Source organism: Phalacrocorax aristotelis, chromosome 2 (assembly GCF_949628215.1).
Source record: "Phalacrocorax aristotelis chromosome 2, bGulAri2.1, whole genome shotgun sequence".
In the NCBI taxonomy this organism is placed as follows: domain Eukaryota; kingdom Metazoa; phylum Chordata; class Aves; order Suliformes; family Phalacrocoracidae; genus Phalacrocorax; species Phalacrocorax aristotelis.
Genome location: NC_134277.1, coordinates 4,887,781 through 4,914,647, shown reverse-complemented (window position 1 = coordinate 4,914,647; position 26,867 = coordinate 4,887,781). Strand labels below are relative to the sequence as shown.

At 39.3% G+C, this 26,867-nt stretch overlaps 1 protein-coding gene across 2 annotated transcripts in view; it reads left to right on the top strand.

Annotated features, from left to right (window-relative positions):
• MINDY4 (MINDY lysine 48 deubiquitinase 4) overlaps positions 1–26,867 on the top strand; it is a 75,884-nt gene that overhangs the window by 11,190 nt on the left and 37,827 nt on the right. For both annotated transcript variants that reach the window (XM_075082218.1, XM_075082217.1), the window contains exons 6-13: positions 13,548–13,606; positions 13,956–14,065; positions 15,211–15,327; positions 19,097–19,185; positions 23,759–23,860; positions 24,851–24,914; positions 26,274–26,339; positions 26,602–26,669. In XM_075082218.1, the coding sequence (XP_074938319.1) occupies positions 13,548–13,606; positions 13,956–14,065; positions 15,211–15,327; positions 19,097–19,185; positions 23,759–23,860; positions 24,851–24,914; positions 26,274–26,339; positions 26,602–26,669 (675 nt within the window). The remainder of the gene's footprint in view (positions 1–13,547; positions 13,607–13,955; positions 14,066–15,210; positions 15,328–19,096; positions 19,186–23,758; positions 23,861–24,850; positions 24,915–26,273; positions 26,340–26,601; positions 26,670–26,867) is intronic.

Here is a 26,867-nt window from a genome sequence, read left to right as displayed (position 1 = left end):
GCACTACCTTATATGCTCAGTCAAGTGATATGAAACAAGAGCTGTATGGAGTCAGACCATGTTGCTTCTGCTTCCACAGTGACTTATGAGCTGGCTCTCTGCATTCACACAGAGTCATGCAAGACTTAATCCTTCTGGAAGCAGAATATCACAGGTGGATCTGCAGACACCAGTTGCAGTTCAGCAACGGTTGGACTTGTATTGTCTGGGTTCAGCCATTATCTGACATAGCTCAGCTTTCCAGTACGGTACATAATGGAGAACTGAAAAAGAAATCTCTTGTACTAACTTAACTCAGCTGTAGTTGGACGTGCTGACACTTCCTAACCTTATGCAGTAATTATGAAATGAGCAGAAAAGGAGAAGCTGGACTGAAAGGGGACTGTCACAGTGCACAACTTTGTGCAACGTACTGCGGTACTGTGCTCCATTGCTGTAGTAAGTGGTTTGAAATCGTTTCCTTCCTTCAGAGGGCTGGTTTGGTTTCAGCAAGGACAGAAGAGGGAGCTATTTCCTAAGCAGACTCCATGTAATCTGTTCCCAAAGCAAAACGGGGACGTTCCTGCCAGATGATTTGAGTCAAAGCCAGTAGAGCATTTGAATTCATGCCGAGCTCTGAGCTCCTGAAAACACTCACTGAAATCGGCAGGACTGTTGATGCTGCTGAAGTTAAGTGGAAGTAGCAGAGAGTGGAAGTGAGACTCCAAATAAACATCAACCACTACAATATAAGGCCTGGCTCTTGCAAGACTTCTATATCCTTTTAGCCAAATCCTGCAGTGTTTGAGAGCCTTTCAGGAGTTGGCCAGAGCGCTTGAGCATTTTGAGGCATGAAAAATTACAGTGTAGCAGCGGATATTTGTCTGGCTCCCCTTCCATTCTCTGTAACTGCTACCTGATGCCTCTGACATAAATGCTAATCTAAGACTGTAGATGAGTAGCTGAAAATCTATGTACGATTAACCACAGCTAGTTCATTCACAGACATCTGCAATTCTATTCTTGTTTCCCATAGAAAATGAAAGGCATAAAAATCTTGTTTTTCCTTCCACTTGCTGTACTTTTTCATCTCTTTTCTCATATGCAAAAAATGCTGTTGTTGCACACAGGCTGCAGGCACCCATTGTCTACACAGGATCAAAAAATGAAGCAAAACCACTGCCATGCTTCAAAAGACAAGCTCAATGGTATCAAATAAATGCTTAAAAACTGAGTGGGCAGAAATACCTAGCTATAAAAATATCCTGGGGAGATACAAATCCGCAGTATTTTGACACACATATTTTAACAAAATAAATGATCGTGCTCTTTTTTTTTCATCAGCTATCTAATTCTTAGCTACTGCGTGAAGTGTGTGTGAGTCAAGAGGCCAGATTAGTGACTTGATATTTCAATCTTATAATACCGACATGAAATTAGACTTCTGAGTACCATATTTCACATAAAAGTTTGTCCTCATTAAGAATTGGAGGTTCTGTCTTTGCTCAAATAGATGCCATTTTGCTGTCTTGACAGTGAAGAGGTATTTGGATTTCTGCGATGACCCAAATTAAATGCTTACCTGCAAGAGGGCTGTGTAATTCAAGAGTGAGCACGAAGTTTTCCAAAATGACAGGCCAACACACTCACCACAGATAGGGAAAAAGAGTGTAAATTCATTTATTTGCCTTGCTATTGCTGCAATTCCTTGTTTCCTTTTAGGAAAATGGAATCAAGGTAGTGAATCAATCAAATGGACACTAACGATACAGATGTAGTCTTTGCTTGCTTGTTGAACTGCTACTGCTGAGAGCATCTGCTTTCAAATTCAGGTAACTCTAGTGATGGTTTAAAAGGCCAGTGCTTAACTGCAGTTATTATCTAATTGCTCATAACTGTAATAAAATACGGGGTATTAATAGAAAACCGCTTGTTATTTTTATAGTGTACTCCCGACTTAATGCTGACCCCCTTGCAGACATATTGTCATTGCATAATAAGCGTACCACATTCCTTCAATCACAGAAAGATAAAAGTGAAGAAGAATTTGTTCACCTGCATCTTCCTTTATTCCCATAGTACCAGGCAATATGATGTCTAAATTCTTCCCCAGAAAAGGGAGAATAATGATAGCAAAGAAGTAGACCAAAAGGATTGTTTTCTTCCTTGTATTACAGGGGGAACAGAAATTTTTGTTCTGTTGGGTCAATGATAGCTCTCTCTGTCACGATTGTATTCTTTTCCATGTCACTAGGAGTTATTCCATAAGGGAAGTGTAATATGCTGTAGAATTTACACACCTACTCAGATGTAATTGTGAATGCAATCTATATGCCTTTATTTTCTTAGAATTCCCTTATTTTAAATTAATCCAGAAAAAAAGCAATAAATGGGTGGCAGCAAATCTTCGTGTATCCTCAGCTGTAAATAAACAGCAGCTACTTCAATTTCTTGATTCATAGAGTCATAGAACACCAAGCTAGAAGGGACCTCAAGGATCATCTGGTCCAACCTTTCGTGGCAAAAACTCAATCTAGACAAGATGGCCCAGCACCCTGTCCTGCCGAATCTTAAAAGTGTCCAATGTTGGGGGATCCTCCACTTCCCTGGGGAGACAATTCCAATGGCAGATTGTTCTTATTGTGAAAAATTTTCCTCTTGTGCCTGATCAGAATCATCTTCTCAGGAGTAACTTGTACCCATTACCCCTCTTCTTTTCGGTGTGACTCCATGTAGAACAGGGAGTCTCCACCTTCTTAGTAACCATCCTTTAAATAGTGGAACATGGTGATGAGGTCTTCCATAAGCCTTCCTTTCCCAAGGCTGAACAAACCCAGTTCTCCCAGCCTGTCCTCGTATGGCAGGCTTCCCTGTCCTTGATCACCTTTGTGGCCCTTCTCTGGACCCCTTCCAGCCTGTCCACACCTATTTTGCATAGCAGGGACCAAACCTGAACACAGTGTTCCAGGTGTGGCCTGACAAGTGCTGAGTAGTGGGCTAGTGACTCTTCATCTCTGCTGGTGATGCCCTTGTTGATGCAACCCAGCATCGGCTGGGTTTCTTTGCCGCAGCAGCACACAGTTCACTCATATTGATCTTGTTGTCCAGGTCCCTTTCCACAGAGCTGCTCCCAGGGTGGGTAGATCCCAGCCTGTGCTGCACCCTTGGGTTATGTTTTCCCAGGTGCAAGAGCTTACATTTGTCTTTGTTGAACTTGAAAAGGTTCTTGTTAGCCCACTCTTCATCTTGTCCAGGCCTTCCTGCAGGGTGGCTCTCCCTTCCAAAGTGTCCATTTCCCCACTCAGTTTGGTATCATTGCTAAGATTCATCAGGGTACACTTGATCCCGTTACCCAGATGTCTTATGAAGATATTAAATAGTGTTGGGCCCAATATCTGTCCTTGTGACAGGTTGCTGGTTTGGAAAGGAGCTATTTACCACCACCCTCTGGGCGCGGCATCTTGGTTTGTTTATTTTACTGTATATGTTGTGGTATTGTCGTAACTCTGCTTTCCCTGGAAGCTGTAGGTACAGGAGGTTATTATAAGGACAGTATTTCAATCTGAGTTTTAAGTTGGTTTTCGCAGGAGTTGGATGTCTGACTTTTCATATTTCATGGCTTTAGCTTTTAATAGTTTAGATATAATGCTTCAATGGCCACAGCACATTTCTTCTTTTCTGACTAAACTACATAATAGTAGTACGATAATGAATATGTGAAGTACCTAAGGAAAGGTAAAGGTTTGCATTGACAGAGAAATCATGCAGCAGAAGTAATTAACAGTGAATCAGTCTGTGAGACTTTCCTATGTGACTTTATTATGCAAAGGTAGAGTTTTGATGAGTTTTCTTGCTGAATAAACTAACACAATGTATATAGCACTCCTGTTATTTTGCTGTAGAACCTTCCATTTCAAGGAAAAGAAAAATGTTTCTCCAAGAACATATGGAGACAAATACACAATCCAGTATTTGTATATTGATACCAAACTATACATCCACACACATATAGAGAATTAAGTCAGTAATTCCTCTATGCTCCTTCATAGCAACTTTATTTAACTTAACTAATTAAAAACGACATTTCTGTCTCAGTGCCACTTCAGTGGAGGTCTTGAAACCCCATCTATCCTTTCAGGCCATTTGGATGCTGTTGTTTGTAGTTCATTCTCAAAGGAGTATTTCTCGCTGTTCTCCTTTATGTTGAGTCCTTGTTCCTCTCAGTGGTGCTAGTTGTGTGCAAGGCACAAGCAAAATGTGGATGACTCACTAAGTTTTAAGATTTTATTTTGAGATTTTCAAGGGAATAAAAAATTATGTTTAAAAATACACAATTCAAGTGAACAATCCAAGATTCCAGATAAAAAGTTGCTGTATCCGTAGTTATGATTTTGCTAAATGCAGCAAGTTCCTCAGGAGCTTGGGAGAGACGACGTTGAAGGAACATATTCCGATCAAAGGTAGCAAACTATTAAAAACTTTCCTAAGTCTTTTAACCTAGACTGAGCCTTAAACGGCAGTGGGGAAAGGTTCTCTGACACCTTTTGTATCTTGAGGTGGGGTCAACCCTCCCTTGAGCAGGGAGGTTGGACAAGATGACCTCCAGAGGTCCCTTCCAACCTCAGCCATTCTGTGATTCTGTGATTCTCCTTAATGCTGAATTGAAGGAAGTATCACTAAACTGAGCACACGGAATAATGAGGGTCTATAGTGGAATGGAATTAATGATCTTTAAGAACTGTAAAAAAATAAAGAGCTGTTGAGGTTGATGCCTGACCTTGGATTAAAATATTTCTATTTTCCAGAAAGCCCATGGTGAATAATAAGTTATTTGGGAAAAATAAATGGTGTTTAGAAGGTCAAGATTTCCCCATGTTTCATGGCTTGAGCAAACAAAATCGGGGAAAGGCAAGCAAAACCACGTCACAGCAGTTGAGAAACAGCTTTTTCTCACTTACAGAGACATACTACAGTTGTTGCTTTTGCAGCCTCTGAAGTTGAAGTGCTCTCCTAATTTTCCATGCCTCTTAATTCTATCAATGTAAGGTGTGGTAGTGATGTGGAAACCCTCCAGTTCTCAGCTGAATACTTTCTAAATGAGTAAATCTGAGCTGGCTGGCTGACTGGGCAGTTCCGCGGTGTAGTGGAACCACCTTATTCTGAGTTAGATGGGCAGATATTAACTGTAGACCTCAGTTTCACTTCTGGTCATTAAGAAGAACATATTGCAATATTTGAACTTCTAGTTTTCGTGTATAAAGCCAACCACCCTCCGTCCCCCAATTCCAAGAAAAATAACATAGAAACTAGAATCAGAGCAATGAAAGAAGAAAAAAAGTGTAAAACTGGAATCAAAGACCCAAGGGAACAAAAGGACTTGGCAATCAGGACCTGCAGTTAAGGATATCTTGGCAATTTCATAGAAACTAAAAGGGAATGCCTATCAGAAAGGCAGAAAGAAATGGGGATATTGTTACATCAGAACAAAAATTTCCTCCTGACGTTAGTGAGCAAAAGGATACAGCAGTGGGTCTCATTGTCCAAAGGCAGAGATCTCTCATACAGTTTCAGGAGCAAGGAAGATAATTGATTCTCCACTCATCCTTTCATTGTGAACAATCACCCTGCTTATCCGGTCCTTCTAATTGCTTCTGCCATACCCTCCTTTGCCTTGCCATCAGTCCTGGCTACAAACTGAATGTGAGCTAGTGGTTTCCTTTCAGAAGTCTGTGAGTACAGATGGATATTTCAGACTGTAGGGACTGTTTTATGACTGTGTTGCTTGGCTTCAGATGCCTTTTCCAACCAAAACCTAAGTATCTCTGATGCACTTCATCTCCACCACCAGCAAAGTGAGTGCCAGTGGGTTCAGAGCCAGAATTTCTCTTCCTGCAATAGTCTCTCAACTGAGTTCCTCTTAGCCGGCACTCTTTAGTGGTTCCCAAAATATCACTTGTTATTTGGTAATAAGCCTTCTTCTAGCAGTGCTCTGCATTCTAACACAAACAGGGTAGGGTTAGAGAATTGCCATAGATACCAAGTTCCTTAGTGGAACATTACTCATATTTCATAGAATCTTAGAAATTACAGATGGAAAAGACCTTTTAAGGTCATTTATTTCTATAGAAGTTTATTCATTACTCTCTGTGTGTGTGTATATATATATATTTGATGTAATGCTTTTTCCAGGGTTTTGTCTAGTCCCGTCTTAAATGACTCAAGTGACACCTTTCCCCTGAGAATATATTCCAGTGTCTAGCCATCCCTAGTCTTAGGAATCTTCTCCTTACATTCACCTTTCATTTGTTTTTTTCTCCCTGTTATCCATAGCTGAAGGTGATTTTTGCCTGAGCTTTCTGTTCCTTGCTACATATTTGCCTCTGTTAAAATACTTATTTTTCATGTTCCTTCTGGCATTTTTTGTTTAGAGCTTGTATCGCCTGCATGTATTTTTATCCTTCCTGCTCTGAAATTTCGCTGTTGTTTTTCATTTAGGTTTTATTGATTTGTTTTCTATTTCTTTCATTTATTTAAGGACTCCTCTAACTTTGTCACACTGTGACTCTCACTAATACTGGGAACAGTCACCTGCTGCTCGTGACATGATTCCCAGCATTATAAAAGTATATTAACATGTTTGTCACTGCAGTTTATCACAGGCATATGCCTTCTTACTTTCATTTTCGAGGAAAATATCTCCTCAGTGGTTTAGTGTGTTTTCCTCCAAAATGGCCTTTATTGTATAATTTTGAAGTCAGTCTAATCTGTGGTAAAGCAATATGTGTTCCTATAGAAAAGGTACTCCCCTTCAACTCCCTGCATTTCTGTGTAAGACTGTCAAGGAGTGAATGGCTTGGCTTTGCTTTCTGAACCACCTATGGCTTTCTTCATCCTAAATGGAGACCAGTAGAGGTGAACCCATTGTGTTACTGAAAATTCCTGCCTTTTCGCTTGGATGTGTTCCAAGAAAAAGTCCCTGAAAATTCACTTTATGGAGCTAGGAGATCCTTAGAAGAAAACAAAATATTAATCTTCTTCAAAGAAATCCTTTAAGTACTTTAAAAATATATGCAGGTTTTTTGTATTCTTTCAGATATCTGAGACACTCAAAATAATATTTTGAAAGTGTTATGGTCCTTAAAGGATTAAGATTTATGCTTTCTGTTATTAACAGGAATAAACGAGCTTATTTTCTATGTGAGGAGCAAGCCTATACCTGTCAGATATACATGATTGAATGCCTAAAACCACCAAGATTCTCTCACGCATTTTTATCCTGCATCATTCCTGGCCACAAGCTGTGCTGATTTACATTAGAACATTGGCCATGAGTTTCTGAGCAAGTCCAGAGCAGGATTTGACATTCCCTCCATCAGCATAAGCAACAAAGCAATCCAGGAGCTTTCTGGACTGCACTGAAGGTATCTTCCTGACACAGGTGGCTGAGGAATTTTTTCCTGTGAGGGTGGAAACGCTGGAACAGGTTATGGAGTCTGTGGTGCCTCCATCCTTGGAGATACTCAAAACATGACTGGACATGGCCTGAGCAACTTGCTGTAATTGAACCTGCTCTGAGCAGAGGGTTGGACTAGATGAGCTCCAGAGGTCCCTCCCAACCTCAGCTATTCTGTGATTCTGAACTCACGACAAAAATAAGAGAGCTGAAGCAGCTTCCCTCTTTTAAATATGGGCTATCACTGAAACAGGAAAGTACAGTGCCTAATGAAGGTTGATATATGAATGTCAGATTTCATAAGGAATACTAATCAACATTCCAGTTTTAACTGTATGTTTAAAATAAAATCAAATTTTCAACTCAAAGAAAAACAGTTCCAGCAAAGTTACCTATTGTACATTATTTACCCAACAGTTGTGGTTTGCTCCAGTCTTTTCTACTGTGCATTTTGGTGTAAAAATAGGTTTTCTAGGGATTGTGAATTCTGTACGCTTTGCCCAGTGGGCTGCAATATTTCACTGTTACATACAAAATTGGTGTGTCAAGAGAGACTGCTTTGTCTAAAATAATATCTGGAATTATGGTAAGTAATCAGGTTTTGATCCTGTGAGTTGTTGAGTGGTTCCTGAAAGTAGTCATCACCTTGATAGACTATTCCGTGAAATGAGGTCTGAGCTCAGATGGCCATATGGTTATAAACTACAGCCTGGTTAAAATCAGTCAGAAAACGCCAAGTGATTTCAGTATATGCCAGCACACTCAGTGACATGCAGTGTGTATGAGCAATATCTGAGGAATTCATTAAATTTTTCCGTCTATGAGAGGAAGAGTATGTATTGGCAATGGTGGCATTTCTAGGAAATAGAAGCTTAGTCAGAGTGCAACATTTCAGATAAAAGAATGGGAAGGAATGCAGAATGTGAGCAGCCTGATGGTAAATTACCTTTGCATGTTTCCTTCCACCTTTGTCTGTTCGTGATCTGTGCGTAGCCCCAGGCATTGTCCTTAAGGCACACGAAGAAGCACATGGTGTCATCTCAAGCTTTCATCAATGTTTTGGTGTGGCTTTGTAAGCAGGAAGCACAGTAAGAATAGTGCAGTCGGCACCTGCCCCGAGAGAGTAACCGAACCCTCCTGGAGGGTGCTCAGCTGCCCGCCGGGGAATGAGTCTTTATTTGACTCTTGCAATTGGCAGTCATAAGAGTGGCTGCAAACAAAATGGGGTCATCCCTGGGGGGTATGGATTCAACTAGCCCATATACAGAAAGAGAGGGAAAGAGATTAGAGTTGCCAAATCACTCAGCAGTGGAAAACCTTCAGGTATCTGGAGTTGCATAACACCTCTTATAACATAATGCTTGGACCGGAAAAAAGAACGCAAAATAAAAGTAATAAACTATTGTGACTTTTATTTTGTGCCAACGGATTTATGGCATCAGAGCCTTTGACATAAAATCTGTGTGTGCTGCCATTTGCCCTTTTAGTATTTTTCCAGCACTCCATAGGAAGAAGCGCTTTCCAATTACTGGAAATGACAAATGGCTTCTGTATCATTTCTTTATTTTTGGAAAGGATGTAAAACTGGAAAGGTCGAGCCCATTGCCTAAAATGCTTTCAGTCAATTGAGAATTTGCCTTGTTTGTGCAAACATAGAGGGACTCTTTTGAGATCTTCTCAAATGTAAAGCAAGAGCAGACAATATACATCCTATTCTGCTGGTTGAGCTTCACCCTGTTATCCTTCACTGTGTCCATGTAAGAGCATCAGGGGGAGCACGGTAGGAAGCAGCATAAGAAATTACCTGGTCCTTAAAAGGAATCAGTTTTCTGTAGGTAGCACAAGGACTTTTTGCCCCCCTATGTGTTACTGTCCCTAGGATTACTTTACCAGGAGGTTAAATCTCTTTCTGCAGTACATGAGCTCACCAGGCTGTTGTCTGTATTCACCTTTTTTATAATAAAATGAGATAAGAGAACTATCCCACTTCTCAGTGAAAGCTTTTGTGTTCTTCCAATATAACAATTGATATGAGCTTTCAGGAAGATAACTGATATTGCTAAAATCTCTCAGGTTACAGTGGTTTGGACAGTTAAAAGTCTAAGGTTTCTGCTGGGAAACATAAAGCCATGAAAATTCCACATCCTTAAAATAAATGGCCTAAAAATTGAAGGCCAAAGCCAAACAGAGTGTGTACTTGATGTACGACAAACAGAACGGAGCGTTGTATTCACCCCCATTGATGTGATTTGGTTGAGTGTTGAAGTCTGGGTACCCTTTTTGATGCTTTATATAGTGCTGCTTAGCTGGTGTCTTGTAAGCATCTGTGTTTAATGGAATTTTAGCTCCCTGTTTTGTTCTGCTGACACTTGTTTGATTTGCTGGCAACTCTTCTGGGTTGCAGAATGTAACGGTCAGTTCACACCAGTGGTGCTGTGCTCCTTGAAAATTCCAGTGTGGGGGTGTTTCATCGAAAAATCTGCGATAGAGTACAGTGTGCATAAAGGAGCTACATTTTTATTATAGCAGGTCTGGTTTTAGAGCTGGAGATAAATACCCCTTCGTTGCCTGTGAGAGAGCATTCTGCTCAGGTGAGCCCAACTCATCGTGCAGTTCAAACCGTCTTGGAGTTCAACCCATGATTATCATCATATTTTTTTCATATACAAACCTTCTCATCAGAGATGTAGTTTTCCTCTGAATTGTCACTAGAGTTACCACAATTCAGCAGGACAAATTCAGATGCACGTGTGAGCTTATTAGGAATGACCCTTTCAATGACAAGTTTTCCACTTACCTTTTTTATATCTGTCAGTGAGCCACCTGTTCATGAATTAATTTTCCATACTGCTAGTGTGCCAATCATATCAGATGCAGGTTTGAACTCAAAAGGAAGTTTTGAGAAATTAAGTGTATGTGCTGTTACCTTTGTCAACCAGACGTGCAAGCATGGCAGAATTTATATTAAATCTCCTTGAGAAGGTCTTTTTCCCATAGAAGTATATTGCCTGGTATCAATTTTGATCATTTCCTTTGCATATTTACAATTGCTTTTAATAACTCATTTTTTTATAATTTTGCCCAAAGCAGTGGCAGGCTGCAGTGTGTGTAATGGTCTTGTTTACCCTTTTGCAAATAGTAACAGGGTCTAATTTTTCTCTTACCTGCTCTCCAGCTCTCACTATACCAAGAGTGTCGTATACATCCGTGTGTGGCATAACAGCACGGGACTGGAGGATTGCATTGCAACTTCTAGGCATCCTTCTAACACTAAATTATTATGCAGAAAATATATATGCCCAGTAGAAAAGCTGTTGTAATCAGGCAGTGAAAATAAGTTTTACCAGCTCAGTCATCTTAAAGCCACAGATGATCTGTTTATTTTTTAAGCCCCTTTGTTTAGCTGACCTCTTGGGTAGGGTAGTGTAAATAGGAAGTAGCAGAATATACATGCATTATTGTGCAGAGAAGTGCTTTCTCCGCGAGTTCAGCTATTCTGCGTAAATTCATTTTTCTGCAGTGTGTGAAGATCAGATAGGAATGTTCAAATATTTAGAGAAATCCTGTATAGTATGTTTATAATGAAACATATTTTCTTCCTTTCCCATTTTTCTGCCATGATGGATGACTTCCCCCTTCCTAAGTAGTCTAACTCTATGGTTTTACGAGTACAATAAATTTTCCTGGAACACTAACCATCTGCTGAAATGGAAAATGCAATAACTGTCCTTACAGTGTTTTGAGAAACACAAGTTCCCCTTAAGGAGGGAATCTACACCTGCAAAAATACCCCACTTAACCAGAAAACACCCTACATCAATCTTTGATGTCAGCACTTTCCTCAACTTAATGGGAATTTCCTTGTGCCTTGAAAATTCAAAACACTTTGATTCCCAGGCTTGGTTCTCCCGGGAATGGGTGTAGAACCAAAATCTTTTAGGCTTTCCAGAACGCAATGATATTACAAAAACTGGTGCCAGGAGAGCTATAGATGAATGGTACCACAGCTGACTTTGTTTTCATTTATAGATCTTTCCAGATGAAATACTGCTGAGAACTGTTTGGGACAAGAATGAATCAAGGGTGCTAATTTGACGTAGGGAGCGATGTGTATGCCTAAACATGGGTGTGTAGCGCTATTTGAGACTCTAGGCTGTCCAAGACATCTGATGAAGCTGGGAGATATGATACAGTACCTATAGGACACCCAAGCCCTTCTGCAACAGCAACTGAGGCTGGGTGGGATGCTGCAACTTGTAGCGCTGCATTCTTAAGTGTTAAGAGCTCTGTTTTTGCAAAACTAGATCAAAATGGGTTGACCTAGGAAGAAACACATTATTCTCTAGGAAACAGGAGACAATAGTGTGGAATCTCAGAAAAAAAAAACAAACCAAAAACGTGGATAGTGGTTATGCCTAAGTGCAGTTAAGCGACATGAGTACTTGGCTGAAAAACATTTTATTGGCAAATTTAGTGTCATTGAGACCCTCTCACTGCTCAGGAGAGATGAAAACACCAGCAAGTAGCTAGCAGATAGAAATCTCAGCTGAAGTTCAATATTAGCAAAAACCAAGAGGACATATGTGGTTATATTATAAAATATACCACAGTCAGCTATGTTAAACTTAGTATCACATTAAAAGTACTGTTATATTCAGTGAAAGCTCAATACTTATGCCACCGTACAAATTTGTTCTCAATCCTCTTATTTATATTGACCTTCTGGGCAACATATTTATATTTACCTCAAGCCCCTAGTAACATGGGTGATTAATTTCCAGTCTACCTTTTGTGAACTGTGGCCATCCACATTTCATTGCATAAATCCTTTAACTTGTTTCTACAGAAAAAGAGAAGTGTTTCTTTTCTTATAGTATCAAAGGCTATCAGTGAGAAAGGTGCCAAAATGCTTTTAAACTGGAAAAGTCCTGAGTGTGATACGTCTGTGTCCTCTTTTTATTCATCTTTCACACACTGAAAAAGGAAATTAAGTTAGTGGAAAGTATGTGATATGACAGTATTTGTTGCTATAATAACATTGTGCATACAGAGAATGTTGCTGAGGAAAATATTCCATACTATTTTTGGAAGGACTATCAGTGCAATACCTTTTTTCCAAAGCAAAGGCAATGATGCAGTATTGTTCTTTTGAAAAAATAGAAGATCATCCTTTTACAGTAGTTATTTGAAACTTTTCCTTGGTTCTGAATTCATTTTGGTATGAATTCATTTTGGTATGAATTCAACAGGAAGAATAAACCCAGCTCAGCTCTGAAAATCTAACATTCTATTTAAGTTCTGACTTCACAGCTAAGTTTAAATGCTTAGTCCTTCTTGCAGTTTTTAATATGAAATTTTTGACCTGTTATTTGTGTAATATATGATTAAATCACAGGGGCAGTTGAAAACCTGCTCCATATTAGTGGAATAAAAATTTACCCTGCTAAAAGAAGCTGGTCTAACACCCACTCCCACTAACAATATTTAGATATTTCAAGTAGTTTAATGACTGACTTGAATCTCATCCTGATCCCTGTCAGGGATGTAAATTTTATTTGTGTCCTGATCCTTCAAACTCAGAGGCAGTCACATATATGTGAATATCCTCTCTTGAAATTCAGGGCAGTATAAAATCTGCCCCGATATATGAGCTTGCAGGACCTGACATATACTGAAATCACACAGAGGAAATGAAACCGATGTCGAAACAGGACTGAAATCCTGAATCAGTTGCAGTGTATTGCTCTGCACTGGCTGCTTTGCCTGATGAACTCCCGAAGTTCAGCTTTCTTCCACTGAAAACATTTTTGCTGTAATGTCATTTATTTCTTTATCCAAAAATGTTAGTGAGACTGAGCTCCTTTGTATAAAACATTTTAAAACCTAAAGGTAAAAGCCATTGAATATGTTTATTGTCTATCTGCACCTTTTATTCTCTCTCCCTCCCTCCTCACACCCCTCCCCACACCCCCTCTGTGTGTATATACATACACGCACACACACAAATTTATATCTTTGTATGGGAATTCTCCATATTTCTTCTTGTTTATTCAAACAACTTTTCTCATTAAAAGCGAACATTTGGTCATTCATTTTTTTATTAATTTTAATATAGGAAGTCTCCGACATCCACTTGCTATAAAGAAGACCAGATGAAAGATGTCCTAGAATTAGGTAAGTTACGTCAAGCTTCAGTTTGGCTTTTGCCAGCATATTCTTCAGAGCAGCTGTAAGCAAATACATCTAAGTCACTTCTTTTGTAACTCTTAGTTGATTCAGAGTAATTGCATTTGCTGTTAACTTCTTGGTGAAGACTCTGTAAAGAAGTCATTAAGAAGTAATCAAACAAAGGCTGGCTCATGCATTTTTTATCTGTCCTTTCTGGCTGAAACTATATTTTCTTTTTTATAAAGAAAGATGACAAGAACATGTCATTGTCATATTGACGACTCCCTGGCACTGAGCCTGCCAGGGAAGCAATTTTTTTCACCAACACATTATATGATTTTTTTTTTTCTTTCAGTTGATGTTGATGATGAAGAAATAACTGGAGAAGTTAGTAAGAACCCGGATCTTTCATCAATGTACATGCTTCAAATAGTATCAAAGGCAATTGATATTTCTCTTGCAAAGGTAAGACTGACTATGATGGTAAATACAAACAGATGTGCAAGGATGTTATTTCAGCTAAGTTAGCCAAAGCTGCAATGGATTGCTCTGAGTTGCATGTTTGTGTGTGATTTATCGTGTGCTGCATTCATTCCTGAGTGTATTCCTTATTTGGTATTCAGGTGAAAAAATAATGTAGGGATGCCCGTCCAAAATTCAGAAAAATACCAGAAGAGCACGCCAGAATGCATCAGCCCACTTGAAGTACAGAAAATAGCTTTAATTAATGAAGCTTGAATTATTATTAATGCCTCTAGTCAGCTATTCATGTGCTTATTCTCCTGTCCTTTCAATTGGCAGTGGTTCAGAACAAGTTTATTATTGCCCTATCGCTATTTCTCCCTTGCTTATCTTCCTTATTTTGAGCAGAGATGGAACCATTTCATACTTTTAATATTTTCCTTCCCATTTAGAGAGGGGAGAAAAAAAAAAAAAAAAAAAAAAGATAATGAGGGTGTCTTCCAATTTCATTTCTAGATCAAAGAGATCCAAGTAGCTATGAAACACTGAGCAGTCTGTTCTTATTTACTCAGCTTTAATTTAGCACGGATGCAAAGTTCAGGTTAGCTGTTCCTGAATAGCAGTGGTCTGCAGTTGTTCAGGGCCAAGATCTGAATTTGGCTTATGCCGATATGCCATAGGACATACAGCAGTCAAACATTTGAGTAATGTTTATCCCATACCAGAAACTTTGACAGGCCAAACGAGCTGCCTTTTCTCCATACTGTGTCTGGCAGGGTCCTTTTCTCCCTGATGTAACTGTCAGTAGGCGTTGCTCATCTAGCTGTTAAATTTAAGGCAATACTCTGTAATGCTTTCATGGGAAACTGTGCCCCAGACGATCTGCATGAACAGTTTCCTATGCTGAGCAGCACACAGCATTATGAGTTGAAGGAATATTGCAGGAAAAGGAAAAAATTGCTCCTTTTCATTTGAGTGTTGCTATTTACGGTATGTATAAAACAGAAAAGGGTGATTATAGGGAGTTAGTCATTGCCCTTCCACAATTCTCCTTTCTTTTCTACAAACTACTGCAAGAAAACATACCTGTGCTTTGGATTTGTTCTTAAAATGAGACATTTTTTCCTTCTTTTTTTTTTTTTTTATAGGAATTGAAAATTCTTTTGTTTGGCTCTAGTCTTTGTTGCTTCAGTGAGGAATGGAAAATACAGAGTTTTACATTTAATAACATGCCAGAGTTAAAATACGGCATTGTGCAAAAAAAGGTACTGTAAATTACTTCCTTAAGGCGATCTTTGCATTTTACACTGAGTTTACCACGGTTGTGTGTTTCAGCAGTGAAAAAAAAGTCTTGTAAAGACTTCTTTCTTTCTTTATCTTCTCTGGTACCACTGGATGATGTCATCTTGTCAAGTCTTGTTAGGAGTCCTGAGATGGATGGAATATTTCTGAGGGGAGCTTGAAGTAGCTACAGAAAGTGTGCGTGTGTGTGTGTGACGGGGAGTTATTCGTAGGGAGAAAGGCAAGCCACTTCAGCTGAAAGCTAGTGGTGATAAAAGAATAAAAGGGCACAAATCAAGGGTGGGGCTTAAGAGAAGAAGGATATGTGGGGGCAATGTTTAACAAGCTTAAGATAGAGCTTGATCTGTCTTAAAATGGGGGGACGTAGCAAGAATTGCCTGCAGTGCCTGGGAAATCACAAGGGGTTTGCCTCTTAAAGATATGGGGGTGGCATGATGAGGCTTATTCCTAAAATAAAAGGGACAAATGCCCCTGCACTGTAACTGGGCCTGGGACATTGGGACTGCTGGTGGGACCACCTTTCTTGCAGCCATATTTCTGTAATTCTGGACTGCAGCCACAAGATGCCAGCTCCTCCCTAAACCAAAGTTTTCAGCAGTTCCTAGGCATCATCTACCAAGTGGTCCTTTCTAAAATCCCCAGCAGGTCCTTGTGGTGACCAGAGCTGATAAAACCATCATGCCATGACTAGGGTCAGCCTGGAAAGCATGTACCCAAGCCATAGAAATTTTTGGTGCTAACAAAGATCTCTGTGATCTAGGGCATTCAGTGGGAGACTCACTCATCTGGTGTCTATCTCATCAACCTTGCCTTGGCACCTGACTCTTACACACTGAGACTGCAGTGCTTCAGACTGTCCTTCCGCTCTGTATGCTGGATGCACTTGGTCAGCCTGGCTTCTCAGCTGGCCAATGCATAGACTCAGACCAGGGACCACACATGTAGCACAGGATATGTAGCCACCTCCAAAATCAAACAGATCCATTGTAAAAATGCATCCTCCTCAGCTGCACCTTAATGCTTTTGCCTCTGCCCTGTGACTCTGTACATATGCTTCTGGGATATCCATGCACCTCTTATGAGCAAGGAGAAGAGGAGGCTGAGGGGAGACCTTATCGCTCTCTACAACTACCCGAAAGGAGTTTCAGGAATTTCTTCCCTGAAAGAGCGTTCAGGCACTGGCACAGGCTGCCCAGAGAGGTGGGGGAGTCACCACCCCTGGGGATATTTAAAAGACGTGTAGAAGTGGCACTTCAGGGCATGGTTTAGGAGCCATGGTGGTGTTGGGTTGATGGTTGGACGTGATGATCCTAGAGGTCTTTTCCAACCTTAATGATTCTATGATTCTATGACTTCAGTAAAAACTAGGGACAGAGTAGACTCCTCTTTACAAAACACTCATCAACTCTCTGCACTGATGCATAAAATCTTTATCTGGCCTGAGAGAATTAGACCATTATGTACTATGTGGAAATGAGAGGAAAAGAGGCTTTGGGGCAAGGAGAATGGCTGATAAACATGTCATTAAGACATTTAATTAATTTACCTTTTTAGTTAAATATTTAATTAGGCTGACGATCTCAGAACAAAGCTGCTTATGTTTAAATAAAGCCTAGCAGAAAAAAAAAAGATATGAAATATTAATTTAAACTCTGAAAGGAATCATGGCAATAATGTTCACTGGTCCACAGTAATGTTACTTCAGTGTTTCCAGACCCTGCTGCTAGAGAAAGGATGTCTCATCACTTCTAACGTCTCACTGGCCATTAAATTCCCTACTGTAAATTCCACAGCAGGAATGGTAAACCGAGGTGTTTTGCTTAGATGTGTTTATTTCAGATACTTAGTATATGCCGCCTCACTTCCAAAGTTCATTTCAACTGAACAATTTTTTGTTGCTCTCCCACGTTAAGTTTCTGTGGTGCTGTAAGAAGACACTTACAATGATTCCCATAATTATTTTAACTGGGAGGCTTTCCCTGGTGGACTGAAATAAACCATGCTTTTTGCCTTAAAATATTTCAGACGATGCACTCATTAGTTATATAAATAATTATAGAGGGGTAGTTTGTGTGTAATATAAATGAGAAAATGGAAGGTATCAATGTCTAAGCCATTTCCTAATTACAGGACCTTTGTTTTCTACTTTGCATACTGTGCATACTGCATGTACCTGCAGGTCCTGCTCCCTTAGGCTTGATGCTGTACTTAGGACAACCTGAGAGTTATACTGATCACTTTGATCACATTGCTATTTGAAAATCACTTTGCTGGCTGCACTCTTCATTCTGCTCCAGGGTTTTGAGAGGACTTTGATAGATTGTAAACTGACTCATCACAGCCTGGTTATGATCTACAGAGGAAATCAGGGGTGCATATGGCAGCAGTGCGATCCTGGGTTAATCTCATGCTATGGAGAGTAACAGCAGTGTAGACTTTGGCATGGGTTAAAATCAGAACACAGATTCTCCAGAAAACCTTCTGGGTGGTCCATACTTTCTTACCCTCATTGTTTTTCTTACTTTACCTGGGTAGGCTCTAGCCTAGCCTAGCCTAACTCTGATACATCAGCCTGTATGGGATGCTGGTTTAGGGAGGACCTGTGTTAAAGTTATGGACTTCCTAATGTTAAGAATGAACCCATTTCTGAGAATGGCAGCATGCGCTGACGGACACATGGGACAGCATCTGTGGGATTAATAAGCTGAATCCTCTGTTAAGCTGCAGCAATTCCTAGTGCTACCAAAGTGATGTGTAGTATTGTGGTATCTGTGTTGTTAGCCTTGTGTCCTGCATAGCCTGCTTCCTTCATGCATAGATGTCCCAGACAAATGATGGCTTTTCGCTGTCTCCTCAGCAAACTGCTTGAGTAAATAATAAGATACGAAGCACCTGACAACTGAGTGACAAGAGAAGGAGAGTTATGCTGGATGAAGTTTTCTAGGCAAGAAGAGGGCATACCGTTTGCTTCTCTGGACAACTTGTGCAGCTGTCTTTGCCATATAGTTAACCCGTAGGAACAGGCCTTGGTCATGCAATGGGGTCAGGTGGGCTAATGGCAGGGAATAAGCAAGGAGATGGAAATACATTGCTACCCCCTCCCACAGTCTTTCAAAACAGCTATAAATTTATTTTCCATAAAGTTTAAAGTTAGTATGGTATTTGTTGGTATTGTGATTTTTTTTCCCCAACATTAATCATTTAAAAGGTTCTAACATCCTTTGGTTTCTCTCTCTCCCCCAGTGAGATGGCTCCCTGGTGCAGAGGGCTATGCATAAAACTGAAATCTTTGTTTAGTGATGCAAGTGGGAACTTGAGGGGATGCATAATGGGGAGGTAAAGGAGCAAGGCTTATTTTCACCCTTTGGGAAACAGTCAGATTTGATTTCTCTCTGAAAGTCAAGGTAGACTGTGGCTCAATAGCGATCAGGAGAGCTTTTGTTTGTATAATCACAGAACAGATTTTAAAAAAAGAACTTTATTTTGGCCTTATAGGTGTCTAGGCATTTTCAGGAAAAATAGGTGGGAAACACAATACCAGTTTGTAACACTGATTTTCATTGGCTTGCCAAAAAAGTATGGCAACAGACAACACTGCAAAGTGATGGATGGAAAGAGAGAGATGAAAAAATGGCTTGTGCCTGGATGGAAGCACACGGCTTGTGAAAGTGTTCACCAGCATCAGACATTGCAAATTGTTTTGCTCATGGAGTGTCCCGTTATTCCCCTCAGGGTGGCCCATGTGGAGTACTGGCTGCAGTTCAAGCTTGTGTCCTACAACAGCTTATCTTTGCAGACAGTAACAGAAATAAAGACACTCGGTAAGTCAGCAATTGACACCAGAAATATTTTCCATACGGAAGTAAAATTTTTTTTCTCTGCTGCAGCCACCCAGTAGCCTTTCGAGTTTGAACTTATTGAAGTCCTCTTTGTCTCTGAGACAGAAACAAAGTAGCGTATGATTTACTTGTATTTACTTCCCTTTCAACTGCAGGCATTTAGAGGTTGGTGTTTCATTTTTATAATTACTTGCTTCTGATTAACCCAAGAACCTCTAAAAAATTCAACAGCTTGAATTGCGGCCAGTGAAAATTATTTAACCTTGACATCCCATGGAAATATGATTTCAAAGAAAATGTAATCAGGGTTTGAAAGACCATGAAATTCATGCAGTTTCTGAGACTAAGAATCTCAGGAAGGCTCAAAAATTAGTTATAGTTATACTTCTATTTTCTTGCTACTGTGTTTGATCTTTCACAGTTAAACTCCTTAATGTGAATTTAAATTCTGTGTGTATATTTTCTACTTACTTTAAAGGCATATTTTCAAGTATTGCTAATGTCAAGGAAAATTGCTTGGACTGCTATAATATTAACGTACTTGTCACTTTGCTAAAGGAACAGAGCTTATTCAATGAAATACTGGAAAATAATATATTAAAAAAATTACTGCCAGGCTTCTGGTGTTTGCCTTTTATTTTCAATAAGAAATTAAGTCCATTACAAAAGAAAAATTTCACAAAGTTTTCCTGTGCTTTATAGGTACAGTACGTTGGAGAGGGATAACAGTATTTTACTGGTTTACGGTGCCACCACCTTCTGTTTTTTGTGGGTGATACACTGATCCCAATTTAGCCTGAAGAAAAGCTTTCCTGCTGAGAATTTTCTTGAACTTCATTACCTTGCAATGTAAAAATGTTCATCATGTCTGAAAATTTGGTCTTAAATATACACTTTTCTGCTTAGAACTGTTTAGGAAGGTGGCAGGGACTCTGTTCTTTTTCCTTAGTTTCATCTGACTGGCATTTAATGTAAATTCAGTCTGGGCTATTTGCCTCACTCTTGGAAAGAAATGGGCACCTGTAGAACATCATTACTTGTTTTCAGCACCCAGGATGGGAGGTGACAGTTAATCAAAGGATCACCAAGCCCTAGGGGGTCCACAGAGGTGCCCAGGTCCAGCAGTACTAGTGGGTAGGCAGTCCTGATAAAAGACACCTAGTAAGCCATTAGAAATGTTGAAAATGAGGCTTAGAGTCTAAATACAATACTGGAAGTTTTACTGTCACCACTACTACTGCTGTTCCTTGTTATTATTGGCACTGATTGCTTGTGGACCCCAAGAGAAGGGCCAAATAAACGAGATGCTATGAATTCATCACTTGAAAATTGCATGTTCCTTGCAGCAATTGCCTTAGAGGCAATTAGCATGGACTGATAAAGAGATGGGGTCAGTGGTATAATACATGTACAGAGTGTAATGTCAAATTAATTCTACAACGTTATGGAGTTTAGCATTTTTCTTCTTCAGTTCAGTTCTTTCAGTCTGTAATTCATATCAAGAGCCTGCTGTTCAGAGCACACTTTCAAAAAGTGCAAAAATTAGCTAGCAAAACTTTATTATTCTAATTCAGATTATGAGAGTAGATGCTTCAAGGCAGAATGAGGCTTTTGTCCACATAAAAGAAAACATATATTTAGATTTTTTGATCAGGAATCTCCACAGAATTCACTGAAGAATTATTTCTGGTTGTGAAAACCAATAATTTGTTTCAGCTTGGAGGACAGCCTTTGGTCATCTACTCCCTGGTTCCTTTGTGTCTCAGGTCATCTATAGTGAAAATAGCGATGTTAACTTTTTCCTTTTTCAGCATGGTTCAGTAATCGTAAATGTCGTACAATTATGTGGCACCCAAATAAGTGGACTGAGGTCAGGTTGTTTAAACTATAAGTGTCCCAACTCACGCCAGCTACAACCTATCCTGGTTACTTGGCAATATTTGCCTCTCCTATCTTCCTCTCCTATTACCCACGAGGTTTTAAAAGATTTAGTTTTTACATAATTTGTGTATGAAAAATGCTGCTGAAGTATACAGAAAGTCTCCAAGAAATTTCAGGTTAGCAGGTGTGCTCTTTGTCTTTATGCACAGAAATGCTAAAAGCCTGCAGGCTCCTAAAAAAGAATAGCAAGATGGACTGTTTTATGCATAAGATAAACATATTTTTCGTACGATGTGTTTGCCATGGGCAGAAACTCTTAGTCAGGCAGAAAGAAAGGGAAGTCTCAGAGCTTGAAATGAGAGGATTAATATTCCTTTCTAGTTCTATCCTGAATTTTCAAATTTTAGCCACTTCACAGTAAGTGTTCGACTTCAGGCTTATTAAACGTTCAAGAAATAATTATGTCTCCTCCTTACTCTGATACCTCTCTCAGACACATAATTAGTTGCTCTGCTTCAGGTTCTGAGTGTCTGTGTTAGAACACAGGCAGAGATAAGAGGAAACTGTGATTATATTTTTCTTCGCTTGAAAACTCTCACCAATTATTTCCCATGTCTCACATCCTTCAGAGAGGGAAACATTCTCTAAAGGAATATTATATTCAAGTCAGACATTGAACTTGAAAGTCTGTTTTAATTTTTTGATGTTTGGCGTTTCTTGCTTAGTCTTTTGAATTATTAGACCTTTTACTCAAATGCCTGGAAGAGGTTTTGACATCATCTCCCATGCTGGTAACACCGTAAGACTGATAATATCTGAATTTGGAAGACTGCCATTCTTGAAGCCACTAGAGAAAATCCAGTTCTGTGCTTCCAAGGGGCACGGACCTCTTGTCCACTTCTTCAGGCTCATGGATGCTGCGTTTTATTCGTATACCTGCCAGTTCTCCATTATGTGACTTTTGGCCTCCTGGTTCTTTATTTCTCCATTCACATCTTGGAAGTTAGAATAACAGGAGGTTTAAGAAGACTTCACAAAACACAGCTTCTAGGAAACGCGTTGACAGTGTTGCTTGCATGTTTGGATCAACAGACTACTCTAAATATTCTGTAGGTTTGCACATCATTGTGTAAGTTCCAAGCCAAGCATCTAAGTGAAAATATTTCAGAAACAGTGGGGCTGAAAGTATTGAAAGAATTGGTCGACAGGCCAATACTGGGTCAGTTACCGTAATGTTTTAGGTCATCACTTTGGGACCTTATTAAAAAAATGCAAGCATAGTGTTTATTGCAGATGGTACTTTAGATAAGGATTAGTAGTAGGTAGGAACATCATGGTGTAGATTTGTTGACAAGAGTTAAGAAATAAAAACTTAAGAAATTAAGTATGAAGGCCTTTATAAACTAAAAATCATATTTAATATATAAAGCATCTATTACAGATTTAAAGAAGAATTCTTATTTGTCGTTAAATGCCAATATATTATTGTTCCGTAGACTTCATACACCTGATTTTTGTCCAACCAATTATAAATATGTATTCTGAAAAAAGCATCCCTATTTTTTTTGGAAGATTAGTTTTCAGGGTATGATTATAGATGTGGGTATAATCAGTTCCTGTTGTTGATCATACCTTATTTAGTCTTCTCTTCATTTTTGTCTGTTGTTCTTAATGATAATAATAGTTTTGTTTTAATCGTTCCTTACAAATCAGACACCATCTTTACTATTAATCTCCTAGAAGGAGAGATTGTGCATTTCATCTCTCAGCTTCACCTGTATTACAAGGGTATTGTCACAGAGCACACAGACTTAGGCCAGCAAGCTTACAACTGCTTAGCCTAAGTACCCATAGCAGCAGTCTAACTGTCATTATCATCAGCATTAGCTCGTCCAGATCCCCAAAACGCACCAAACAGCTGTTCACGCAACCTCGGTGAATCAGCTTCCCTCAAATTTCTGTTTTGCTTCTGACTTCAGAGTAGAGCTACCCTCTGTGCCCAGTTTGTTTTACTAGCAATCTAAAGAGGAAGTTGTTCTAGATACAGCTCTATTCACTGGATCTGATTATCGTCAGCGAGAGCCAAGGTACCTTCCTAAATGCTTAAAATGAGATTTAAGGTGGTTCACCTCAAAGAATGGTTCCAGAAAGCCCATATTCCAGTGGGATTTCAGTTGCATCTCCCTCTTTAGAGCCCTTTAGGTGCTGAACAGCAGCACCGCACCTTCCTATCACCTGTTCAGGCCAGTGCTGAGAACTTTTCATGCTGCATGCAGAGCGAGCGCTCTTATGGCATTTAATTCAGACGCTTAATCCTCAGAGAAAGGTCGGATTCAGCTGTACCTTTATACCTGGTATGTCCCCTCAGTAACAATACCAGCTCCCAGTTCAACTCACAGGATTTTTTTGAGTTGTCCATCCAGGTTGTCTTCTTCTTAACTATAGAAGGAACTGATATACCTAAATGATAATTTTCTGAGGCAACTGGCCAGAGATTCATTATTAGGCATTCCAATGCCTAAATAATCTCTAAAAAAAAATGCTTTTGTTCTTTGAGCTACAAGCTTGCTATGAATCCGTGTACACTGTAACTGGAGCAGTTTCCCCTCTAAGGAGCAAGCTCCCCGATACATGTTTTGGTACTTGTCTGTTTCTTTCATTTCCTGGACTGCAGTTGTCTTCAGCCTTCAGAAGTTCACAGGACCAAGTGCCTCACCATGGCTATTGCAGACATACTGTGGCGTGCAGGAGGCAATGAAAAGGCGATTGTGGCACTGTAAGTAGGAGAAGCAGCTTTGGTGACTGTACAATGCTTCTATGCTTGTCTGTTATATAGGTGCATAGTTTACAAAACGAAAGTTTTGTAGGTTGTATTTATGCAGTCTAAAATGGCTTAAGGAGAAATGCAAAATGTCATTTCTGCTGTCCCAATAGCTGGGAGAGAATAGTCAAATTCTTTGAAACTGCTGTGAATAATCCTGTGGGTTTCATTGAGGCTAGGATTCCTCCAAAATCTTTACCAAGAGTTACTTTTCCAGATGCAGCATTTTACTCCAACAATTTTGTATTGCAGGATATTCTATTATGGCTGGGATTAATTTCCTTTTGCTGCCTAATAGCTACTTAGTTTATGCTACGTAATTAGGCTGCTTGTACACAAGACACCTAACTTTTAGATTGCTGGCTTTGGCTGTACTGGATCCTACACAATATTTTTAAGTGAGCCAGGTTTTGTGAGAATAGGTCATTTCTTTTATTAGATCAACTAAGATAGCTGAAAAATAACAGAAGCTTTTGGGCACAGAAGTCTTTCTTCAAACCTGAAATAGAAGCAGCAAATTCAAAGACATTTCAAATGGTATTTTGCATATTTTACATCTATAAAATGCTTCCTCTTTGATGATGGTGTGCATATGTTCTTCTGCTTGTTTTAATGTCATTGCTCTAATATCCTTTTCCAAAAAAACCTGTCATTAACATCTTAAACCTGTATTTATCCTCTTTCTGTATAGAGACACTCATAATTCATGTTAAATAGACTGAGAGAGCACAGCACAGCTAAAGTATATATTTCATTGATCAAAGTTTGTTTAATATGTAATATGAACTTCTTATGAAAGAGGTCTTTTTTTAAAGAAGTGGTTAAAAATGATAATATAAAATCTTCGGCTTGTCATTCAGTTCATGTAACAACTGTTGATTTCTCTTTCATGCCATTCTGTTCCTTTTAACATGAGCTTTGGTTTTGTCTGAATATCCTCTTCAGGCCATCAGGAAGACAGCAGTTCACTCCCATAGGAAAATACAAGGCAGATGGAATCTTAGAAACTGTAAGGCTCTGTGTAACTCACAGTAACATTCTCCATATATCCTTTTCCTGGCTTTTCTTGTTTTAGTACAATGAATCTCATTTCCATTGCTGTCTCAGTGTTTTAAATTCTTTTGTGTCAAATTAGTAAACTGTGATCCAAAACCCAATAGGAAATAACAAAATCCTGTAGTCTGTCTGGCTCTGGGTCGTCCCAGTGTCTGTGGGCACATGGGCTCTCTGAAGTCCTTTTATTTCCATCTATCTTTCAAGCTTATAAACTGTGCCTGGTTTTATCGGTATGGAGTAAAAGTGAACATGGATCCTTTCAAGTTGACCAGCATGGCCATGAGCATCAAAAGGCAGTATTTTGTTCATGTCTTACACAGAATTCATTGCCTTTCTTTTCCTCCAGAAGCTCCAAATGGCAAAATACTTTCCAGTTTTGCCTTTATTTCCATCTGAAGCTCACAAATGGCTTTGCAAACAGAGGCTTTAGTGGTTTAAGGAAATATTACTGGCCTCCTAAATGGAGGAAAGGATGTGTCAACAACTTTTCAAAACCTGACAGTTTTGCAACAACTGGAAATGAAAACCTGTATAAACAGGGTGAATGCAGCAAAAAAACCTTGGCTGTAACATGCTCTTCCAAGAGACAAGATAGATTATTTAATTAACATGTTAACATCATTCTGAGATGCTGGCTATTTCGGAGAGCACCTAACATCATTGCGCTGCCTCTAAGTACAGCTTATCAAAGGTCATGTGGACATAGTCCCAGTGAAAACATGACAGAAAGGAATATAATCCAGACTGCCAGATCTTTCCTTGCACAGTATCTGCAAGGCCATAATTTCTGTCAAAAGCTGAAGATGGAAAAATAGACAAAGAATGTTGAAGGAAGGGGTTGGATCTGTGAACTCTCCTGAACCTGACGTTAAATAGCATTCATGGGAGTATTCTCTGAGTAAGAGAAGTGCTCTGATACATGCCTGCTACAGATGGCTGACCACATAGGTACAAATGCCTAAACTGCTTGCCCATTCTGTGTCTTCTGAAGCTGCAGGATTCCTATGTTTGTCCTAGGAATCATTTTCGTTGCATAAACAATGGTTTAAATTGAATCAAACTCTCTGTGCAATGAACTTAAAACCAACAAGAAACAGTATTTAAAAGCTCAGAATATACGAAGCACTGAGATACAATATTACACCAAGTAACAACAGTAAGAAGTAGATTTCATTAATCTTTATTCCATTTTGGTAGTCCAACTCCTTCCTGTCAGATTTAATGTTTTGGCTATGTTAGTTCAGCTTTCAGTTCATAAGAATGAGTTGTTATTGCCTCAGTTACTTTTTTTTCTTCTTGCATTTCTGCCCAGCTAATACTGCATAGCGCCACAAGATATGAAGATCTGATTGTATTTCTTCAGCAGAATATTCACCAGGTACTGTGTATAGAGATGATACTAAACCTGTTATAGTTCAGCTGCCAGTATTTCTGTGTTTATCAGTCTCATAAGATGCCTTCTGAACATTGTTTCAAACACTATATGGACCTGTCTTGCATTTTAACAAACAGACCAACAAATTTAGTTGTAGCATAAATGAGAACAGTTCTTTCTGCTCTCAGTTTGATTTGCATTTCTTTACAATTGGGAGAGGAATATACGCAACAAATTAAATAAAACCTGTCCTTTTCTTTTTCAGTTTGAAATTGGTCCCTGCGGGTGCATCCTTCTGACCGTGTCTGTCATCTTATCAAGATCTATCAATCTGTGAGTGTCTTTGTATCCCTGTTTCATAAACAAAGCAGACAAGCTGGGCAAAGTGAGGAAAAAAACACCATATACTTAACACTTTTTAATCTATCTTGATGTTTACTCTGCTAAATATGGGGAAGTTATGCACATTTACTCACATAATGTGTGCTGTTAAAGTGGCAGTCCACCATATCTGGTATAAATAACTCCACC